The 19,281-nt window shown below is 40.5% G+C and overlaps 2 protein-coding genes across 2 annotated transcripts; both read right to left on the bottom strand.

The window, feature by feature from the left end:
- Positions 1 to 316: 316 nt before the first annotated feature.
- LOC109627102 (probable phosphatase phospho1) lies at positions 317 to 6,797 on the bottom strand. The gene is made up of 2 exons (XM_020083496.2): positions 6,543 to 6,797; positions 317 to 4,265 (listed from the first exon to the last, which is right to left on the bottom strand). The coding sequence occupies exons 1-2, from the start codon at positions 6,663 to 6,665 to the stop codon at positions 3,444 to 3,446; spliced, it is 945 nt and encodes a 314-aa protein (XP_019939055.1). The 5' UTR covers positions 6,666 to 6,797; the 3' UTR covers positions 317 to 3,443.
- A 4,366-nt stretch (positions 6,798 to 11,163) lies between these two features.
- LOC109627083 (synaptic vesicle membrane protein VAT-1 homolog) lies at positions 11,164 to 18,981 on the bottom strand. The gene is made up of 6 exons (XM_020083467.2): positions 18,466 to 18,981; positions 14,879 to 15,086; positions 13,767 to 13,937; positions 13,582 to 13,671; positions 12,525 to 12,763; positions 11,164 to 12,213 (listed from the first exon to the last, which is right to left on the bottom strand). The coding sequence occupies exons 1-6, from the start codon at positions 18,769 to 18,771 to the stop codon at positions 12,070 to 12,072; spliced, it is 1,158 nt and encodes a 385-aa protein (XP_019939026.2). The 5' UTR covers positions 18,772 to 18,981; the 3' UTR covers positions 11,164 to 12,069.
- Positions 18,982 to 19,281: the final 300 nt, after the last annotated feature.

Here is a 19,281-nt window from a genome sequence, read left to right as displayed (position 1 = left end):
TGATAAAAACAAAATCAGCAAATATTCATGAAAAATAAGCAGTTTTGGGGCAAATTGTATTGAATGTCGTTTTTGAAATATAATCAAATAAAAAAAATGTCTATCTCTATGCATTATAAGTGTGTTTCATATAAAATATATTACCTTGAAATATATAAAGGCTACAGTATATATTGAGATGTTTAGAATGTTCATTATAATTATAAGAATATTCTTTGATGAGGTGCCTAATTTATACGTCAGTATGAACTGAACTGTGCAGTAATACAAGAATAGAAAAGAATAAGAGTCATGAATCACAACAGAACAAGATGAATCAGATAATGGCTTTATATTCCTGATACAATGATGCATTACACACATACTCAAGTCTTGATTAAAAAAACCCAAAGAAACAGCAAACCACAAAAAGAAAAGCTAAATATAGCATAATAATCAGACCTACTGTCACAACACGTCCTACTTTAATTTGGTTGTTATTTTAAATTTTTATTGTAAAACAGTTTGGTTATGTGGGGTCATTTCAAATCCCTGAAAATGTCAAATGTGACATTTTTCTTTCTGTTAAATCTCTTTCACATCATATCAAGTACACAGCATTTAATTATTGCACGAAACTCTGTGGAAGTCTCACCAGTTCACAGATAATTAACTTAAAGTACCTGTGTTACATTTTCAGGAATTCCAGCATCAGAGGGAGCAAAGCTCACAGAACTTTAGTCTCCTAATCGCAGAGAATGAGTGGATTACAGCAGATTCAGATCTCTGAGAATTTCAGGCTCAGACTCCTGCAGCTGCATTGATTTTTAAATCACGGACGGGCACTTTGTTCTTAGAGCTGCAAATAAAGACAGTTCCATAAATATACATTATTATTATTATTCTGTTTGCTTGCTAACACTTTCTTTAATACTCCCTGAGAAATTAAAACACTGGTTAAAGGAAACGTTTATAGCAATTATGCATATAATGTTGTTTTTCAAGGCTTAATGTTTCTTATTGTTGATTGTAATGGCTTGACAGAGATATACATAGATATATACGATTATTTCTACATCTGGCCGTAAGTCATTGTCAGTGATTGATTTTTTATTTGTGTATTAACAGAGATAATAACTCTAAATAGATAGAATAGAATGTAGAGTATACATGCCCCGACTAGTCTAGGAATTTAGATCGCTTATCTCTGCCATGAAGGTTACGGTTTCATTTTCATTTGTTGTTTGTCTCTTTCACAAACGTTACTGGACAGATTACCATGAAACTTGGTGGAACAGTATGGTTAAACCATAAAATGTTGTCACTTTCTTTAACATTGGAAGTTTTGCAACAGATTTATCAGAGAATAATTCATGGAGCTTGACAAAAAAACTAAAACAGCCATGTATACGGGACTAATATCTACGAGTGTGTGCAAATAAAAATCTGGATCTAGGGGATTTAAGGGGGACTGTTGGAACTTGGCGGAGGTATGTGCCATCTGAGTGACCTTCTAAATTTTAAATGTGATGGAAAAATGAAAACAGCACCAGCAATACAATACTCCACTAATCCCTGAATTTGAACAGAATAATAAAATGCTAAAAACAGACTCAGTGAATACAACTGCTCTATTTTCATATTTTAAAATACAATTCTCAGTCCCTGTTGTGAGTTTCATTGAGGTTATATGTTGGGTTTATGATGCAAATATTCTATATATATATATACCTTTCTCTCATAAAACTCTAATTTAACTGTGAATAGATTCAAACATAAAGAAGATAAAGTACTTTTTAGATCATTTAAATCCTCCCCAATGCATACAACCTTTTGTCAATACTCATACTCACTGTTTCAAAAGGATACAAGAACAGTGTGTGCTAATTAATGGCTTCACAAACCAAAATTAAATTATATATTATCAATTGGTTCTTTGCATGATTCTTTCTTTCATTGTTCCAGATTCAGAGAGTATCATAGTGGGGACAAAGTGCAGGCGTACAGTACAGTGACAGCATTCCCTTTGGATCTCATGCTGGTGTAGATTACTGCTGTATAATCAAGCCCTAGATTAGGTATCAGCACTGGCTGGGTGCAGGTACAGGCAGTGTTGCCCGAGTCTCTGTCACCTTATCCCCGCTCTACGCCATCCTTATACCCGCCTGACACAACAATCATGGTCTTTGTCCCGCTATAACACTTGATCCCACTCATGTGTCCGTCGTCGAGGCCTTGGACGAAGTGTCAAGTGTTTAGAAAAGGAGCCTGTCGACACGGAGAACCTCCACTTTGGAAGTTGTTCTCCACGCGCTTGTTCGGTGCACGTGATCTTGGACCTCCACAGCTTAATGTCAGACACAGTGAGGTGTTCAAATGCGAAGTGTATAACATTCACATCAAAGGAGGTGGTGTGTTTAAAGAGCAGACTGCGCTGGATTTAGTTCACTTTGCAATTAAGTTGAAGAAGACCTTCAGCATTTTGATCAATCATCTCAACCACTCATCTCATTTATTTGCATTACAGTACGAGTTGTGTTTCTGCACTTACTTCTACCAAACACTTAATACCCATATAATTAAGATGTTTTCTATACGCTAACATATTTTGGAAATATGCTAAATCTTTTTCTTGCAGAGTTACATGATGCTGCTGGTTAGCTTAGCATTAACACTGGAAACAGTGGAGGGGGTTTATTTGCTGTACTTCTTGAGTCCGGTAGAGATGTGTCTGTCGTGTGAATTTAAATCCTCTCAGACATACAGTGGATTCTGGAAAGTTTCTGGGGGAGCTTTATGTGAGAACGAAAATGTCAGATGCTTCAGACATTTTCCAGAACTTTTCCTGCACCTCCCCCCCGAGTGAAATTTCCAGTGGGCTGAGAAAATGTGCCGCACTTGAAACTGAAAAGAACCAAAAGACTACAAATAACTTAAGATGGAGAAGAGGTGTGTAGAAGACACCGACAAAGATGTCGACTTGGAAAGACAACAAGATTCAAGATGCTTTTGATGATGAAGGGCAGACAACGTGCTGTACACAAAGACAAGATTCTACAAGGGAATTCGTGTCCAGCCTCCTGCATGCTCTTGCCTGTTAGGGTTATGTCAGAACAGCAGAATCTCCTGCAGCCCTCATCATAAGGGAAAGGCAAGAGAATTCAGAAATTTCCAAAATGACTTTAATGAGCTTGAGTCTTTGTGCTATGCTAAGCTAACCGGCTGCTGGTATCAGTTACTGAGTGTGAACTTGATCTGCTCATCAAGCTTTCAGAAAGAAAGAGAAAAAGCGTATTTTCTAAAATCTCAAACTACTCCTCTAAAACATTACATTCAAATAGATTCACACTGAAAGGCTACAACTTTAGAAAGTTGTACCAAGTGTGGCTGAGGTAAAATCATGCATATGCTGAAGCTCACCAGCACCTTTACTATATCTGCCCCCCCCTCTTTCACCCTCTCTTTTACACACACACATCCCGTCTCTCCTTCACTATCTTCTTCAGGTAGTCCACTATGTCCTCACCACTGGCCCAGGGAAGAACGTTTGCCTTGAACTTGGCGGCCTGCGACTGCTGCATCCCAAGCAGCAGCCTGTGCATGGGGAAGTCCCTCCTGGGGAATGCTGTGTCCCTGGGCCCCAGAGCCATAGAGGGACAGATGTCATTGGCCCCGTCACCAATATAGAACACCTTCTGGTAGGGTTCACCACCACGCTCCTTTTGCCGGTGCGCCAGATACTCCTGCACGATCACCTGCTTGCACATGTTGTCAGGACAACGGGAGCATGAGTGGGAGTGGAAAGGGAGCAGCACGAGCTGGCCGGCTGCGTCAAAACTGGCCGGGTTTGTGAAGACCTTCCGGAAAAGGGGACGCACCCCGGCATGCTCCAGCCACGTCTCGATGAAGTACATGTTGGCGTCGGAGACCACCACTAGCTCAAAGTCCTGCTGGTTGCTCTGCAGATACTGGAAGAGATTGAGGAGGCCGGGCGTTGGTGGGATCTTCTCCAGCACCGAACGAATGCCGTCCTCAGACACACCCTGCTCTGCCATGTAGGCCAGGACCTTCTGCATGTGCTCATTGTAGTGCCCCTCCCTGAAGCAGTTTTTCAGCCAGTCTGGGAGACGCTGGCCCGGCAGAGCACACACCACAGCGTCATCGCTGCTCACATTGATGATGGTCTCATCAAAGTCAAACAACACCAAAAAGCGCTGGTCCTGTGGCGCGGCGTGGGTCATGTTGGACGGAGTGTTCATCTTTGGTCCGTGCAGAGTCGTCCCTCTCTGAGAACAGGAAATTATACACTGTCAGGAAAAGTTTTAAACAGCACAGTAGCATTAAATTGGCAATGCTTCCTCTAAAAATAAACAATAATGGCTGGATGCCACTGAGCACGTAACCACACATGCATTAAGGAAACATCTAAACATAAATACTCTTAATTAGGGCAGAGGCTACATGGGGACAAATATTTACAAGAGGAACGGAAGGAAGCTAAGTTTAAATAAGACGAAAGCAACGTGTAAACAGGATGTCTGTGAAGATTCCCTTTTCCTTGAGGTGTAAGTGAACCGTTGTGTCTGGTCTTGAAGAGCACAGGTATGTGGTGCTTGTAGAAACGTTTTTTAGAGACTCGGGCAACATAAGGAATCACAATGTTGTTCTGTTTGTTATTGTCCAGTTGCCTATGTGCACTCGCACAACTTCTGAAATGTAAACAGGATGTTAAAAAACAACCGTAAAACCTTAAAGTCCCTAAAACATCTTGAATAGTCCAAATCACAGAGGAAGAATCTGATAAGCAGCACATAGTTGTACACTTACTATCTTCTCCACACAGACAATTGCTTGTTCCTGGATAGCGGCAAAAAAGGAAATTCCCAACTTATTTATTTGTATATACCTCCTCCAGATCTCAGACCAGTGCCAGCTCCATATTTACATAGCCGATATATTTGTAGCTCAAGGCCCTCCCTGTTACATGCTGTGACTCAAGTGAGGGAGAGTTGTTATGTCACAGCATACTTTTACCATAAGTGGAACAAATATGAGTGGGAATGACAAACCGGCAGTGGCCGGGTGTAGAAAGCAAATTAACCCTCTATTCTGCTGGACAATTTCAATCTCTACTTTTGAGGAATTTTAGATTGCTTAACACTTCTACTAAATTATATTTCTAAGGAATAATTTCTCTTTTTTTAACTCCTACTAAAAAGCCAAAATGCCGGAAGGACAAATTTGGTCAAAGGGGAGTTATGGCCAGAAAAAAACGAAAAAAAACTTATGAGAAAAATTTATGAGAACAATTAAAATAGAGTGAAAAATCATTTTGATGCTTCAACATTTTAGTATCTGGGTGAGTTGTGACCATAGACTGTAAAAAACAATGGACGAGGCGTCTCCACTTCCTCCCACTATCTAGAAATAAAAGGATATGAACTCTGCCATCTTGTGCATTTAGAGCCAGAGTCTGCACAATAGTGATTGAGACATTGGAGCCAAGGCACCGTCGATACAATCGTGAGTCAGTCTCAGTTGTGAGTCATGACGTTTCAGCATCAAATAACAACTTCAAACCAAACTTAACGGAAACATTAACATGTGAACGCACAAATCACTGCGATAAGAACGACCTAAAATGAAATAATATGAATAATGATCACATGATGAGTGCCCTGTTGTGCACTTTTATTCTATTTGTAGGGATTTAAAAAAACAAAAACATTCTGCCTCTTTATTTATAGTAATCCAAGGGTGACAGTACTTCTTGCACCAGAAGCAGCGGGACTGAAACACCAAATATCCTCTTTAACACCACAGTGCCTCAGGCCTAACTAACCGTAATCTCACCATAACTGGGATGACATGCTGTGACAGGGTTAAGATTACAGAGCCAGATCAGCCCTCTTTGACAAGCATCTTGCGCAACCTGTCAATTTAAACCGTCTCTTACAATGACCCATGAATCATTGCAGCAGAGGTCACACGTGTCCAGGCCTCAGCAGGCATCATAAGGACCAGTTGACATTGACCAAAAAAACATTTTGACCATGAAAAATCAACCGTTGTGTGTAAAGGGTTTATCAAAATCAAATATATTTAGTTGCTTAGAAATGGAATGGAATGTATTTGAGTGTAATGTTATGGGTTTGCAGGGGATAGGCTGTGTGTTTGCATTGCTTGCACACCATTTTATTCAGTCAGCTGATAGTCAGTGTCATAACATGCAAGCAGCTGGTCTGGTGAACGTCCTGTAACCTGCAGTCAGTGAGGTTGCACATAAGCCTGCATCCCCCCTCCCTCCCTCCCTCCCTCTCTCTCTCTCCCACGGCAGCTGCATTATTAATAGCAACATATCTACACACTGTAAGCAGCTCTAATTTTAACCCTGCACAGCTATTCGTGTACGAGAGCTGACCAATGCAAGTCATTACAGCGCGGCTCTGTCAGGAGGCATTAGTCTGACCGGGTGCATTAGAGCTGCAGCAGGAAAGATGAAGACAATACAACCACAGAGAGGAAGGGGACAGAGAGACAGAGAGACGGAGAACCAGGCCTACCGGTGCTGGACACACAGGCGGGGGTGGGAGGCTCGGTGCCCGGCTCCGGCAGCAGTGGACCAGCCTGTCACCATCCAGATTTATTAAAGGAGACTCCCTCAGCTGCATGCAGGGTTTTCCCATTTAAAGCCACCGCGTCAAGTCAGCCGGTCTACTGGGCAGCACATCCGCCTCCGGTTTTCAAAGTAAAAGCCCCAGAGATGGAAAAAATAAAATCCTGGAAGTGACTATTTGGGGGAAATGATTGGAAAAGAGCTGTAAAAGGAGAAATGAAGAAATGTGGTTGGAAGGTTTATAATCAGCTAATCAATAAGCGATGTTTCACAGTGTGTTTTCATGACTTGACTCAGGTATAAATAAGATTTTACTGGTTTATAATGCAAGTGCCATGCAAATAATAAACCTCATAAAAATGAAGATTTAAAGGTTAAAAAAAATAGGAAACAGTTAAAAATAACTTGAAGATCAGAGCACAAATATCAGAAAAGAGTACAAATAAAATCAAACATTATAAAATGATTCAAATAGTCGCTAAGATCTGAGCTAATTTGAAAGAAATTAAGTTATTTTTTCAATTTTAACTTAAAGTATACTGAAACATATTGAAATTAGGAAACCACTTACATTTTTGTTTATATATAAATGTTTAATTAATATTAATGTTTTAAGTTGTCTTTATGTCGTGCACTTTTGGACCCAGGCTTTTCCAGCACCAGTCACATAACTGTACCATAATGTAATCATCCTTACGTCAACAATATTAACAGACCCACCGATAACTGACGATCAAAAGGCTGCTTCTCTGAGACACGTGTTCGTAGCTCCAACACAAGTTGCCACTGTTTTGTCCCTTTGCCTCATCCTGGAAATGTCAGTCTAAAAATACATGAGGGCATTTCAGAGAAGGACTGACAACCTCTGCACGCAGACAGCTGAGGGTTAAACAAAGGACATTGTCTAATTTCTTAAGACTGTGTGAAATATCCGCTGTGCAAAGGACTGGAGAAACTTTTCAGTGAGATAAACGGCCAGAGTCACATTCTCTGCTGACTGGGGAAGAGGAAGGGGACGATAACCACAATCTTATCACCGCACCCAACCATCTCAGCCTCTCCACCCTTTATAATCAATGGTGTGGTCCCTGTGTGTTCAGTGCACCACGTCATAAGGGACTTTGGTTTCCCTCATCGTTGATAATACATTCATATTCCGAGAAAGTTTGCACAAAAACACGACTGAACATAAAATCGTAAAATCATTTCTAGGTTTTTGGATCAAGTTGAGAGAGCTTTTTTTTTAATCTGTGTCTCAGTTTTAGTGGCAGGCCTACATCAGGTTTACCAAGGGTGAAGACTACATGCATGTTCAAGGATCATAGGCCTAAAGTTATGTTAAAGTTAAGTTTGTCCAGTGTAAATATCTAATCCTCTTCACGTTTTTGGAAAATATTCAGACTATGTTGAACAGTAAGGCTGTTTGAAATAATTTCAAAATTACATTTAGCTATTTTTATAAAAGGGAATACAGAAATATGTTCTGCTGCTTTCAGACCTGAACTGAGCACCTGAAATTATCCAAATGGAGTTTATGTGAAAATGCAAACGTACAAGAAGTTGAGGAATTTTTGTGTATCCTCACACATTACTGTATATGCCACTATATACAATATTATGTATATATAGCATATATTACATTATATCTGTAAATCATTAAGAGAAGAGTGCCTGGTTAATTCCACAGATACTCCATTCTCTCTCTAAGCAAGGTCAGATTAAAGATAAAGGACCAACAACCGAAGTGTCTAAGCTTTCATATCTAACTCAGATGCCCCAGACAGAGAGGCACCAACTTTAACTCTCACCAAGTTTTGCATATTACACCAGTATCCAATAGAAATCAAACACCTACATGAGAGTGACAGCAATTCTAGCCATTCATGGATGTGCTGTTAGAATGAGGGACACAAGTAGAGGAAGATATATGGGGGTGCTGTGGGAGACATCTTCAGACTTGGGGGTGACAGTTGCTCATGTTACTCTGTTAGCGTTTGTTTATTGTTCCACCTTCTGGTCTCCTTGATGCATCGAGTCTACATTAAAATCTTCTGCATACGTCTGCCACTCCTCACCTGAACACTCTGGAGATTTCTGGAGACAATCTCCTGCTGCGTTCATCTGTGAAAGGCAGACTCAATAACCCTGGATGTTTTCCAGAGTTCATGTCTGAAGACACATTTATTGGCATAATTATTCTCTCATTTCGATCTGACACTTTAGTATTTTTTGTTTGTGACTTATTCATCACAAAACCAAGAACACGTCTAACCTGTTTCATAACTGTGAAGATGCTTAGTTATCAAGGAGAGGCACATAAATACAAAAAGCCTCTGTGGGTTGTTACCTGTTATGAGTTATGTAAAATATGTCATCGTCTCAGCCTCAAACAGTGCGGTTTCACTCTACATACATACTTTAAGTTCACTTTGACCTTTGACCTACAGTATATTCAAGAGGCCAACAATCATGTCTTGTGAGGCCACTGTGACCTGGACCCACGAGCACTACTTTATCCTGTGAATCTGTGAGTCTAACCCAGTTTAAAATAACGTACAATCATATGTTCACAGCTTTGACTCTCTTGGTGTTTCTTTATTTGGTCAATTAATATTTATTTGTGTTCATTATATACACCATACAGTACAGGTAAGCAACATATTTATAGATATATAGGAAGCTGGTATATACATAAGTATAAGATAAGATAAAAAAAATGTCATCCTCATCCAGTTAAATAAAACTTTTTAAATGTTTTTTTCACTTGTTTGTACAATTTTACCTTTTTAGTATTTACATGTTAGAAATTAATAAAAATGAATGAATGAATGAAAAAGTGAACATTGGGGCCAAATTTGAAAGGAGGCAAAAGAAGATTTTTGTGAGGTCACTGTGACTTCGGCTGTGAGGAATGTGAAGAAATGACCTGACTCTCTGAATTCAGTGTACACAGGAGGACCCCTGCTGGTTGATATTTATGACTGATGCTCAACTTCCTAAAAGCTGTTTCCAGCTGAGGTTTGTGTTCTTTGTGAACAACTGACAATAAATGACTTTAACTAAGCTCCAAATACTCTCACACTCTATTCAGGTCTTTTCTCTCTGTTATTATGGTTATTACTACCATTGTTATTTCTTTACTTCCTTCTGTATTTTAATTTAATTATTTGTTTTAGTTGTGTGCAGCACTTTGTATTGAAAAGTTATTATTATTATTAACAAGGTTTTTATTAAATACATTTCACATCTGAACAAAATTAATCCAATTTGAGGTGGTTCAATTGTAATTATCTCAACCTTTTAATTACCTGTGCAAAGTCACTGTTTTTAATTGTCCACTAGAGGACGCTAACTGCATGCGTGAATAACTTGAACATGTGTTTCAGCAGATCACTGATTTAAAATGACACTTTTCTCACATTTTAGACTTTGGATTATGAAATCCACAGGTTTTTTTGTGTTCTCTGACTTTTTGACTGCAACCAGACACAATTAATTTAGCTTCTCTGAATGTTTGCAAAGAGGGAAATGAACAAATCCAAGAGTGTTTTTACACATTTTAACTTCACAGATCCAGAACAATTTGCCTGTTGACATATTCTGTTGATTCCATATTTGGTTGCAACAACATGAAATTCATATAATCACAATCAGACTCCAGTTCCTGCTCTGAATCCATATCAGGTTTTTCATACTACGAGAAAGGAACCTGGCAGGACCAGAATATTTTTTACAAGTGGCCACAAAAAGAAAAACATGTCACAGATGTAAATAACATAAGACATTAAATGGTGAAACTCAGTTTTAAGAGCTTTGTAGGAATCAAAACAACGTTTGCTGGAGAGGGAGAGAGAGAGAGCTGAGAGAGAGAGAGCAGGAGAGAGGAATGTGACGAGCTGGATGGAGGAAACTCTTCTGCTGAGTGGTCTGCATGGCATTGAATTACAGCCACAGCTGGACAAAACATCTGCATTACTGACCCCAAACTCCTCTGTTCATCAGAGGGAAGTTTTATAATCCAACACTAGAAGCTGCAAAAGTTTCACAAATGCTGGTTGAGCACAGAAATACAAAGAAGAGAGGGATGAGGAGGAGGAGGAGGAAAACAAAGCTCGAGCCCAGTTTTGACCAACTCCCTGTATAATATGATTTTTTTAGCTCAGGATCAGTGTGACATTGTTTAGAGGAAAGCCCAGGAGTGATTGCGAAGGCGGGGACGTTTCCTCTAAATGTTATTCAGTCGTGGTGAGACACTTCATCGAATAATTAAAAGTACCTGGACAATCCTACAGAGATTATATTGTCTAACAAGAGTCCAGAGGATGCAAACAGACACGTATCATGTATCTAAATCTCTTCAACTAGACTCCAGTTCACTGCTGCTAATTCTAACTAGTTTTACACTAATATTAACTGATGTAATACTCTCATTGATTCATTAATCATCTGTAACAGGATGAAAGAAACGACCAAGTCTCGGTAATGTTTTCTGATTCCATCTGAATTACTCTGAAGTTTTAGGTTTGATGAAAGAAAAACTGAAAATAAAACACAAAGCGGAGGAAATGTACTTTTCATTTTTTTTATCCACTGATATTTTCTTGACATGTTTGACAAGCCAGTTCGTTTAAAGCAGCACAGACAACATTTTACATGCATCACAATGTTAAACTGTAATAACTCTTCTTCAGTTCATACACAGGCTGTCTACAGACGTAAACAAGTTCAATTTAAGACTTTTTAACCTCAAATCAGACTGAAGACCAAAGACCAAGATCCTCATTGATTCAAGAAAGACACACAACACAGAAACGTACATTTCCCCATGTTGATAAACCGCAGGCTGGCTACAAGAGATTAGTTCAACACATAAACTTGATGATGCAACTGGTAATTCTTCTGCTTTCGTCTGACAGAGTAGAGACATTTTTTACGATCATTTAATACTTTTTAAGGCCTCGTACTTGTACAGTTGAATTTAATTTATTTTGAAGGACCAGTGATCACCCTAAGAATAGTGAAATCTTTTTCTAAGATCTTACAGAAATCTGAAAACATTTAAAACATTCTACTCAGTGTTGAATTGAAATAAATCTAAATTCCTGGTAAACCTTTTATGGAAGGGCTTCGTTGGTCTTTTTTATTTTATGCATTTTTAAAAGCAGATTATTGAATAATAGAGTGGCTCGTACTTGTGACTGAGTGATAACTCAGTCTTTCTCTTCACACCTTTTGCATTAGCTGCAATTCATGATGAGTCTGCACATTGAGCTGCGCACTGTTGGCTTTTATTTAAAACACAAGTGTTAAAAACATAGACACTACAGAAATATCACACAATAAATCTTTATAAACATTTAAAAATACTGACAAAGAATTGCATCTTGCTTTTCTTCTCTTTTCTTTTCTTTCCTTTTTAAACAACCTTGGGAACCTTGTTGAGAAGTGTTTGAAAACCTCACTCAGATAAACACTCAATCCTTCTCTTCTTTAACTTCCTCTGGGGCCTCGTTCTCTTTGTCAGGCTGAGGCTTCGCTTCCGTCTTCTTGGGTTCGGTGAGAAGAATGACTTTCCCGATATTCTGGCGCTCGTGCATGCGCCGCATCGCGTCTGCTACCTAAACAGAGACAGGATGTGCACGCAAGGTCAGTTTCCATTCAAAACAAGAGACAACTCTCACTCACAATATCTGTAATTTCCCAAATCTGTCCAGGAATTAGTCTCTGAATTTGCAAAATGAAAGGAAATCCCCAGGAGGAGGTTTTGTAAGGTTGAGAGGCACAAGATGCTTTAGAGGAGACAGAGACAATGTATGTGTATTTCCCAAGATGTCAAACACTTCTGCAGATGTCTTTACGGTTACAGCGACCAGTAGAGGTGGATACCCAAACTCATTTCAGATTCACGTTGTAACGTGATCGAACTGACCTCCTCGAAGTGATAGCAGGAGTCAATGCGGGGCTTGATCTTCCCCTGCCTGTAGAGCTCCAGCAGCTCCGACATCGTCCTGGTGATGAGCTGTTGGTCGGTTAAGTAGCCGAGGTGGAAGCCACCGATGGCCTTGTTGGTCTGCATCAGTTTCATGGTGCTGAGGGTGAGCTGGTTGTACCAGATCTTCATCATCGCCAGCAGATTCCTCTTCTGGCCTGTCACACAATTGGCTGCGCCTGGAAAACAAATAAGAAAATAGAAAAAGAAATCAGATACAGAGAAAACAACACGTGGGCTCTTCCCACAGAAAATCAGTGATTACAACTTCAATTAAGCGAAATTATCACGTACTATATCGTTTATTTACGTTTTCATTTAGTGTGGAGTAAGAAAATAGAGGAAAATACCACCTGCACATTCCGAATTAAAGGAGACATACGATGCTTAGTGTAATTGCCTTTTTTGCTTGAACTTGCCAGATGTAATACTGGGATGTGTGCACTGAACACACAACCTGAGGGCACAGTTAGTATAAAGGGAAAAGGAGCCACAGGATGTGTAATACGAAATGTCAATAAAACTGTGACCTTGGAATTTCAATTAAACGTAACAGGGAAAAGAAAAAGAAAAAACACACACAGTCTTCAAGCTTTTTTGTTTTTTCCAGAAGCTCATTTCTATCCTTTCATTCATCATTAACACCACATATCACATAACTGCAGACTGAAAACTTGGTTAGAATGAGGCTGATGTAACAGAGAGACTTCTGAGGATCCCTGGTGTCCGGAAACCTTCAGATTTTGATTATATGAAGGGAAACGTGAAACAAGACCCGTATTTCATCATATTCACACAAATTAAACAGCTTGTGTCGGAGAAATAAAGCAATTTTCTTCTCTTTTTAACTGAGCAATATTCCTTTTAGACGTGTGAGCGATGCTGTGTGAAATCTAAAACCAAATTACCTTTATATTGTAATAAAATGATGGAAAACAGTATTATTAAGATTTAATCAATCAACAAATGCATGAAACAATTTCTCCAGATGTCTTACCAAAGACTATCAGACTTCCCATTGGTTTTAACAAATTAAAGCCTTTCTGGGTGTCAGTGCCACCAAGCGGGTCAAGGACGATGTCCACACCTGCAGAGAGACGATAAGACGGAGGTGAAGGGTTTTTGCGCGACAGAAATGTGAGAACATGTGCAGTAAGAAATGTGACAGGCGTCCTTTCTCACCCTCTGGGCTGATTTTGTGGATTTCCTCCACGTAGTCTTTGGTACGGTAGTCGATGGGGTGAGTTACGCCGCCCTGGGAGATGGTCTCGTGTTTGGAGGCTGACGCGGTGCCAAACACAGTCACATTCTGCACCGTCTGACACAGCTGGGTGACAGCGATACCCACACCACCTACAGATGTGCACACAGCAGCACACACACACATGAGAACAGTAACAGCATCTAACAATGAAATAGCTGAAGCTGTAGCACAGAGCTGATCTCACGCACCACAGCTACTTCCTACACACCCGCTTTACAAGGCTTTTATTTTGAAATATGTATCTGCCATGTACCTGTGCTCATACTGTCGATCACAGCCTTTGTTAAACAACTGAATTGTACTTTAAACACAAAAAACAGTCAAGCTTTCATATTGAAGTGTAGAATGAACCACACAGCCTTGACCGATCTGATGCCATAGTACACACAGTTGTACTTACTAGTATTTCTCACTGCATTTCAATAATTCACTTCAATCAATATAATACAATATGATAGAATACAATACCATAACTCTGATACCGTTTGAGAACATGATTATTTATGGATATACACAACGAGCTTAAGGAAATGACTCATATTTGCTTGTTACGGTGACGGAGCCCCTTTGTGAATTGGCAGATGTTGCCATAGCAACCATGCCCACATCATCACCTGTGACTTGCGGTCTCTCGGAACAGAAACGCAGCCGCATTCAAAGGAGCGATTTGTGACCTGGAGTAAATGAGCTGTGCGACTTTTCACATGTTGCCCATGAGACCGGGAGACATGCGTGTTAGGTTATATTTATGTTACTATGAAATCATGGAGGAGACCATGCACCAACGTGCACCTGATTCAGGTATCAACACTGTTTTCTGTGCCACATTAATACAACATAAAACTTTAGATAAATAAATTTAACTTGTTGGATTTTGTCATTTATTTATATTTTGTCACTTCCTAAAACTAATTTTCTATACTTCTATATTATAATCCTTTTTTTTCTGGCTTCTCAATTTATTTGCTCATCAGAAATTGATCAGCAGTATTCATTATACATTATACTATATGTATGTACTGTGTCTTACCTGCAGCCATGTGTACGAGGACGCTCTTGCCCGGCTTCAGGTTGGCCATCTCAAACAGCATCATGTGGGCCGTTAAGTAGTTGACGGGGATAGCGGCTCCTTCCTCGAAGCTCATCTCCTCGGGCATGAGGAAGGTGAGGTCAGCGGGCACGACCACCACCTCCTGCCACATACCGGAACGACTCATCGCGATGACACGATCTCCTACCTGAGGGAGGAAAGAAAGGTGCAGGTTACTGAGGGGAACTATTTGTTCAGTAGAAAACAGGCAAAACAAACATGTATTCACACCCACTGTGTTTGGGTGGAGGCATCAATCTGAGAGATCTCAAAGCCTGGAGGAAATCCATTACCAACATTACTCATTCTTTATTCCAGGTGAAACGGTTCTAATGGCTTTTAGATTAAAGCCGGATGTTTTTTGAACATGTCAAAGAGAAGAACGGTAATTTCCTCTTCCTCCAGCTCAGGTTCTTGTTTCACTTTGCTCTTGATTATTAGAGACTGAAGCTGCCCCCCCCCCCCCCGTGGTGCATCTGGTGCCCTCAGATGGAAGATTGAGGTCAAGTCAGCAGGAGGTCGTCGGACGTGATTGTGTCGTTGACATGAGGTTCACTTATCAAGCTGCTGCTCTGTGTCAACATCCATATTCATCCTGACAGAGGACGAGTCAGTTAACCTTAGGAAACGAATGATCAGTGACATTATTGATTATTCTGCTGAATATTTTCTTATTTAATAATAATAATCGTTTGCTCTATAAAATGTCTGAAAATGGTGAGATGTGTTTGTTTTGTCTGAACCACATTAAATAACCAACAGATATCTAGTTTAAAACCATTTATGGCCATAGACTGTAAATAAAGATGGACGACACGTCTCCACTTCCTCCCACTATCTAGAAATGAATCCAAAATATTGCAGATTTAAAAGCTGCCATCTTGCGCTGATGATACCATTTGGAGCCAGACCACCAGGGGGCGATCAGGATATTTTGGCTTCACTTTTGGGGGACTGTCATGACATCCATCTTTATATACACAATATAAATAATATATACCATATAAACATATGTATGATATAAATCAATTGTCAAAAGTAGCTGCTGTTTCCTCTTCATAGTCGTCATATCGTTACATTCCATTAATGCTTCTTAGGTGTTTCATATGAGGTCAGACCAGGGGGCTTATGGGTTCCTGTGTTGTGTGCCGCTTTGCAACTTGTCAAAACAGTGAAGTGCACACACTGCACCACTTCCTGTGATACTTTCACACATGATGATTATTATATACACACATATATAGAACAGATATTTACACCTACACACATGCAGGCAAACCCACACACACACACAAACACATACAGTATGTGCCTGTTGCAGTGAAATAATTCTAACTGGTTCCACATCTGTATCCTATCCTTTAGAAAGCATGTCCAACCACAACAGATGTTTTGCTTTGTGTGCTATACAATAGTCAAACATGAAGATGGACGGTGCAGGAAGAAATACTCTGATCACACGTACCTATAGTCAAAGACAAAATACTTACACAGCCACAGTGAGCAGTATTTGTCGTATAGTGGATCAAGCTTGAGGTACGTTATATACAGCTGGGTAGTTCAGTTGAGGGGCTCCAAAATGAAGAGTGAGACCCCAAATCAGACTAAACGTCAGTATACATCACTCAGGCTCAACCACTCATCCTCTCATCACACACGACACATGAGCTTCTCTTTGCAGGACAGATCTCCCATCTTCCAAATATCAATCGAGGTACGATGCTCAAACAGATGCAGAGTTGAATCTGAAAACACAGACTGTAATACGATCCTGCAGAACACATCTGCCAACATCTGTCTTCCAAACACAGATGATTTCTATTTTACACCTTTTTTTTTGTTTGTCAACCCATGTCTGAACCCTTCATCCCTGCACTGCTGCATCTGGTGTTTCATGGGATCTGTGTGTTTATCTGCTTCCTTCCTTCCTTCCAAAAAAAGAGGTGTTGGAACGCCACCACTCCCCCCTGTAAGATTCTTGTTCTCTGAAAATGGAGAGATGGATGGAGCGAGGAATGAGAGAAGTGGGATTGGAGCGGACAGGGAGGAGGAGGAGGGGAATTCCATAGCAACACTGAGGGACAGGGAGGAGCTTTAGAAACACTGGCAGAAAAACAATAGCAGGAAATAATGCAGCATGTTCTACAAACACAGAAGAAGATATATAAATAAAAAAGTGAGTTGTTCTCTGGGAAATTAGTGTTTTACAACAATACGGATTAAAATATATTCCATTTTATTAAATTTCTCAAGTTACAACTCTGTGTCCGACCCGTGTAGCTGTTAATGCCTTATATCCTTGTGCTGTTTGTAAAGTGCACAAACACAACACATTAAAGTGTAGCTGTGAAAACACACGTGTGAAAACACGTCGGTACACGTTGATGTAAGTGATAAGAAGTTTGAGTTTGAATATTTTCATCAAACAACGAACGGAGAGTTTTTAAGGATTGGTGAAAACAGAAAAGGGTCGTTGAACCATGATGCATTGCTCTGTGACAACGTTAGTGATCTCTGCACAGCTCAGAGTGAACGCTTCATTTCTCCTGAAAACACTGGTGCGGATCATGGTTCAACTTATTCTGACGCTTCCTCATTTCATGAAAGGATGAAAAATAAAGAGGGAAGTTTCTGAAATGTTGCAGAGAGCAAATAATTCACCTCTGCTACTCATTTACTGGAGCATTTCCCATCTTCTATGCATCACTGAACATGTAAACACCTCAAGATCACCAGAGATGGTGTTAAAGGTTCTTGTGCTGCTGCTTCACTTTGCACCACGTCTGAACCCGGAAAGGTTGCAGCAGGTCGCCTGCAGTGAGTCACATCACTTTCCAGCTTTTATACGCCGCTGTAAAAATGAAACTGGCGCAAATCACCAGTGGAGCCCTCGGACTCTGGTTCAGTGCTACGGAGCAGGAAGCAGGTGAAAGATCCAACTGTGTGGGACTCTGAATCACTCACAATATCAGATGTTGAAACCCACGTAGAAAAATACACGTTAGGCTTTTACAGCTGCGCTTGTGTTGAGACAAACCGTATTAATATTTAGCACATTTTAATCACACGTAATAAATTAAAAGACCATAAAATGTGACCTTTGTCTGAAAAGCTGTTATCAAGGCAAGTGGAGCCTATTGAGTCAGGAAAAAACAGGTCAAGGGCACATTGTAAATCAAAGCTGTATAAATACTCAGCAGAGTGACATGATCCATGTTAATGCACGGGACAGAGGAAAGGTATTTATTAGTGTCACTTTGAGCAGCCTGCTCCTGCAACCTTATGCATGGAGATGTTGGGAAAGATCGAAACTGTCCAAAACTACAATTGCACGTCGTCTTAAAAATACACATATGTAAACTTCGTACTATTGCTGTTTTAACCTTTCTGACATTAAAGATTTGACAGATCTACTGAAAAGCCCTTTTCAACACACTTCAACAGTAAACTTCTGCTTTCAGTCACAAATGCTGCAGAGGGAAACTTCACCTGAAGCACGTGACTTTAGTGTTTTGGTTTGTCCTCACCTTCCTGTCCTTCACCTCCTCCCCCACGGCCTCGATGACCCCGGACCCCTCCATCCCCATCGTGACCGGAGGAGGGGGCAGCGGCTCGTACAGCCCCTGTCTCCCCAGCAGCTCGGCGAAGTTGAGCCCGCACGCCTTGACGCGCAGCAGCACCTCCCCGGGCCCCAGCTTCGGTTCTGCCTGCCTCTTCGCCTGCAGCTTCACTTTGTCGTAGCCGCCGTGACCCGTCAGCACCAGGGCCCGGCAGGAGAAGAGCTCCGGGGTCTTCTCCTTCATCTGCTGAGTTGGAGCCTCCTCTCCAGACATGATGGACACTAGTGATGGGACTGTGATGGGTTTCAGTCCAGGCGCTTCAGCCTCGCTCACTGAAGAAGTGGAAGCAGCCTGATGGTTCGTAAAAACTTTGAGGAACAAGAGTTGATCTGAGGAGACTCTGGGTATTTGCAGGATGAGCTCGACAGTCTGATGTTTCCTGTGCGCGCTGCGTGCAACAAGTGCCCATGCGTCAACACGGACACTATAACATACAAGTTCCGGGGGTCATTTTCACAATAAAACAGCTGAATAGAAGCAGAAATTCGTTCAAAATGTGAAGTTCTGCAAGTGTGATTCAAACATTGGCTGAAGTTTCCACATCGTTTTATATGATCTCATGCTTTCAGCTGCATAAAAAGGACGATAAACATGAAGTTTATGAACATGACTCAGTCTTTGTCACAGACAGCTGAGGTATAAAAATGGTATTTGATTTCGCTTCATCTTATTTGATGGTGTGACTTCCTGTGCTCTCGCAGCTCGTGTTCTGTACCTTGACTC

Source organism: Paralichthys olivaceus, chromosome 21, assembly GCF_024713975.1.
Source record: "Paralichthys olivaceus isolate ysfri-2021 chromosome 21, ASM2471397v2, whole genome shotgun sequence".
Lineage (NCBI taxonomy): Eukaryota > Metazoa > Chordata > Actinopteri > Pleuronectiformes > Paralichthyidae > Paralichthys > Paralichthys olivaceus.
Note: the sequence above shows the minus strand (reverse complement) of the source record. Positions and strands in the feature narration are given on the sequence as shown.

Excerpts from the sequence above, each read along its gene's own strand:
- LOC109627102 (XM_020083496.2), bottom strand. The coding sequence starts at position 6,665 with ATGGGAAAACCCTGCATGCAGCTGAGGGAGTCTCCTTTAATAAATCTG. Across the intron at positions 4,266-6,542 it reads CGCCTGTGTGTCCAGCACCG|AGAGGGACGACTCTGCACGG; the intron begins GTAGGCCTGGTT and ends TCCTGTTCTCAG.
- LOC109627083 (XM_020083467.2), bottom strand. The coding sequence starts at position 18,771 with ATGTCTGGAGAGGAGGCTCCAACTCAGCAGATGAAGGAGAAGACCCCG. Across the intron at positions 15,087-18,465 it reads AGGAGGTGAAGGACAGGAAG|GTAGGAGATCGTGTCATCGC; the intron begins GTGAGGACAAAC and ends TTCCTCCCTCAG. Across the intron at positions 13,938-14,878 it reads CCTCGTACACATGGCTGCAG|GTGGTGTGGGTATCGCTGTC; the intron begins GTAAGACACAGT and ends GCACATCTGTAG.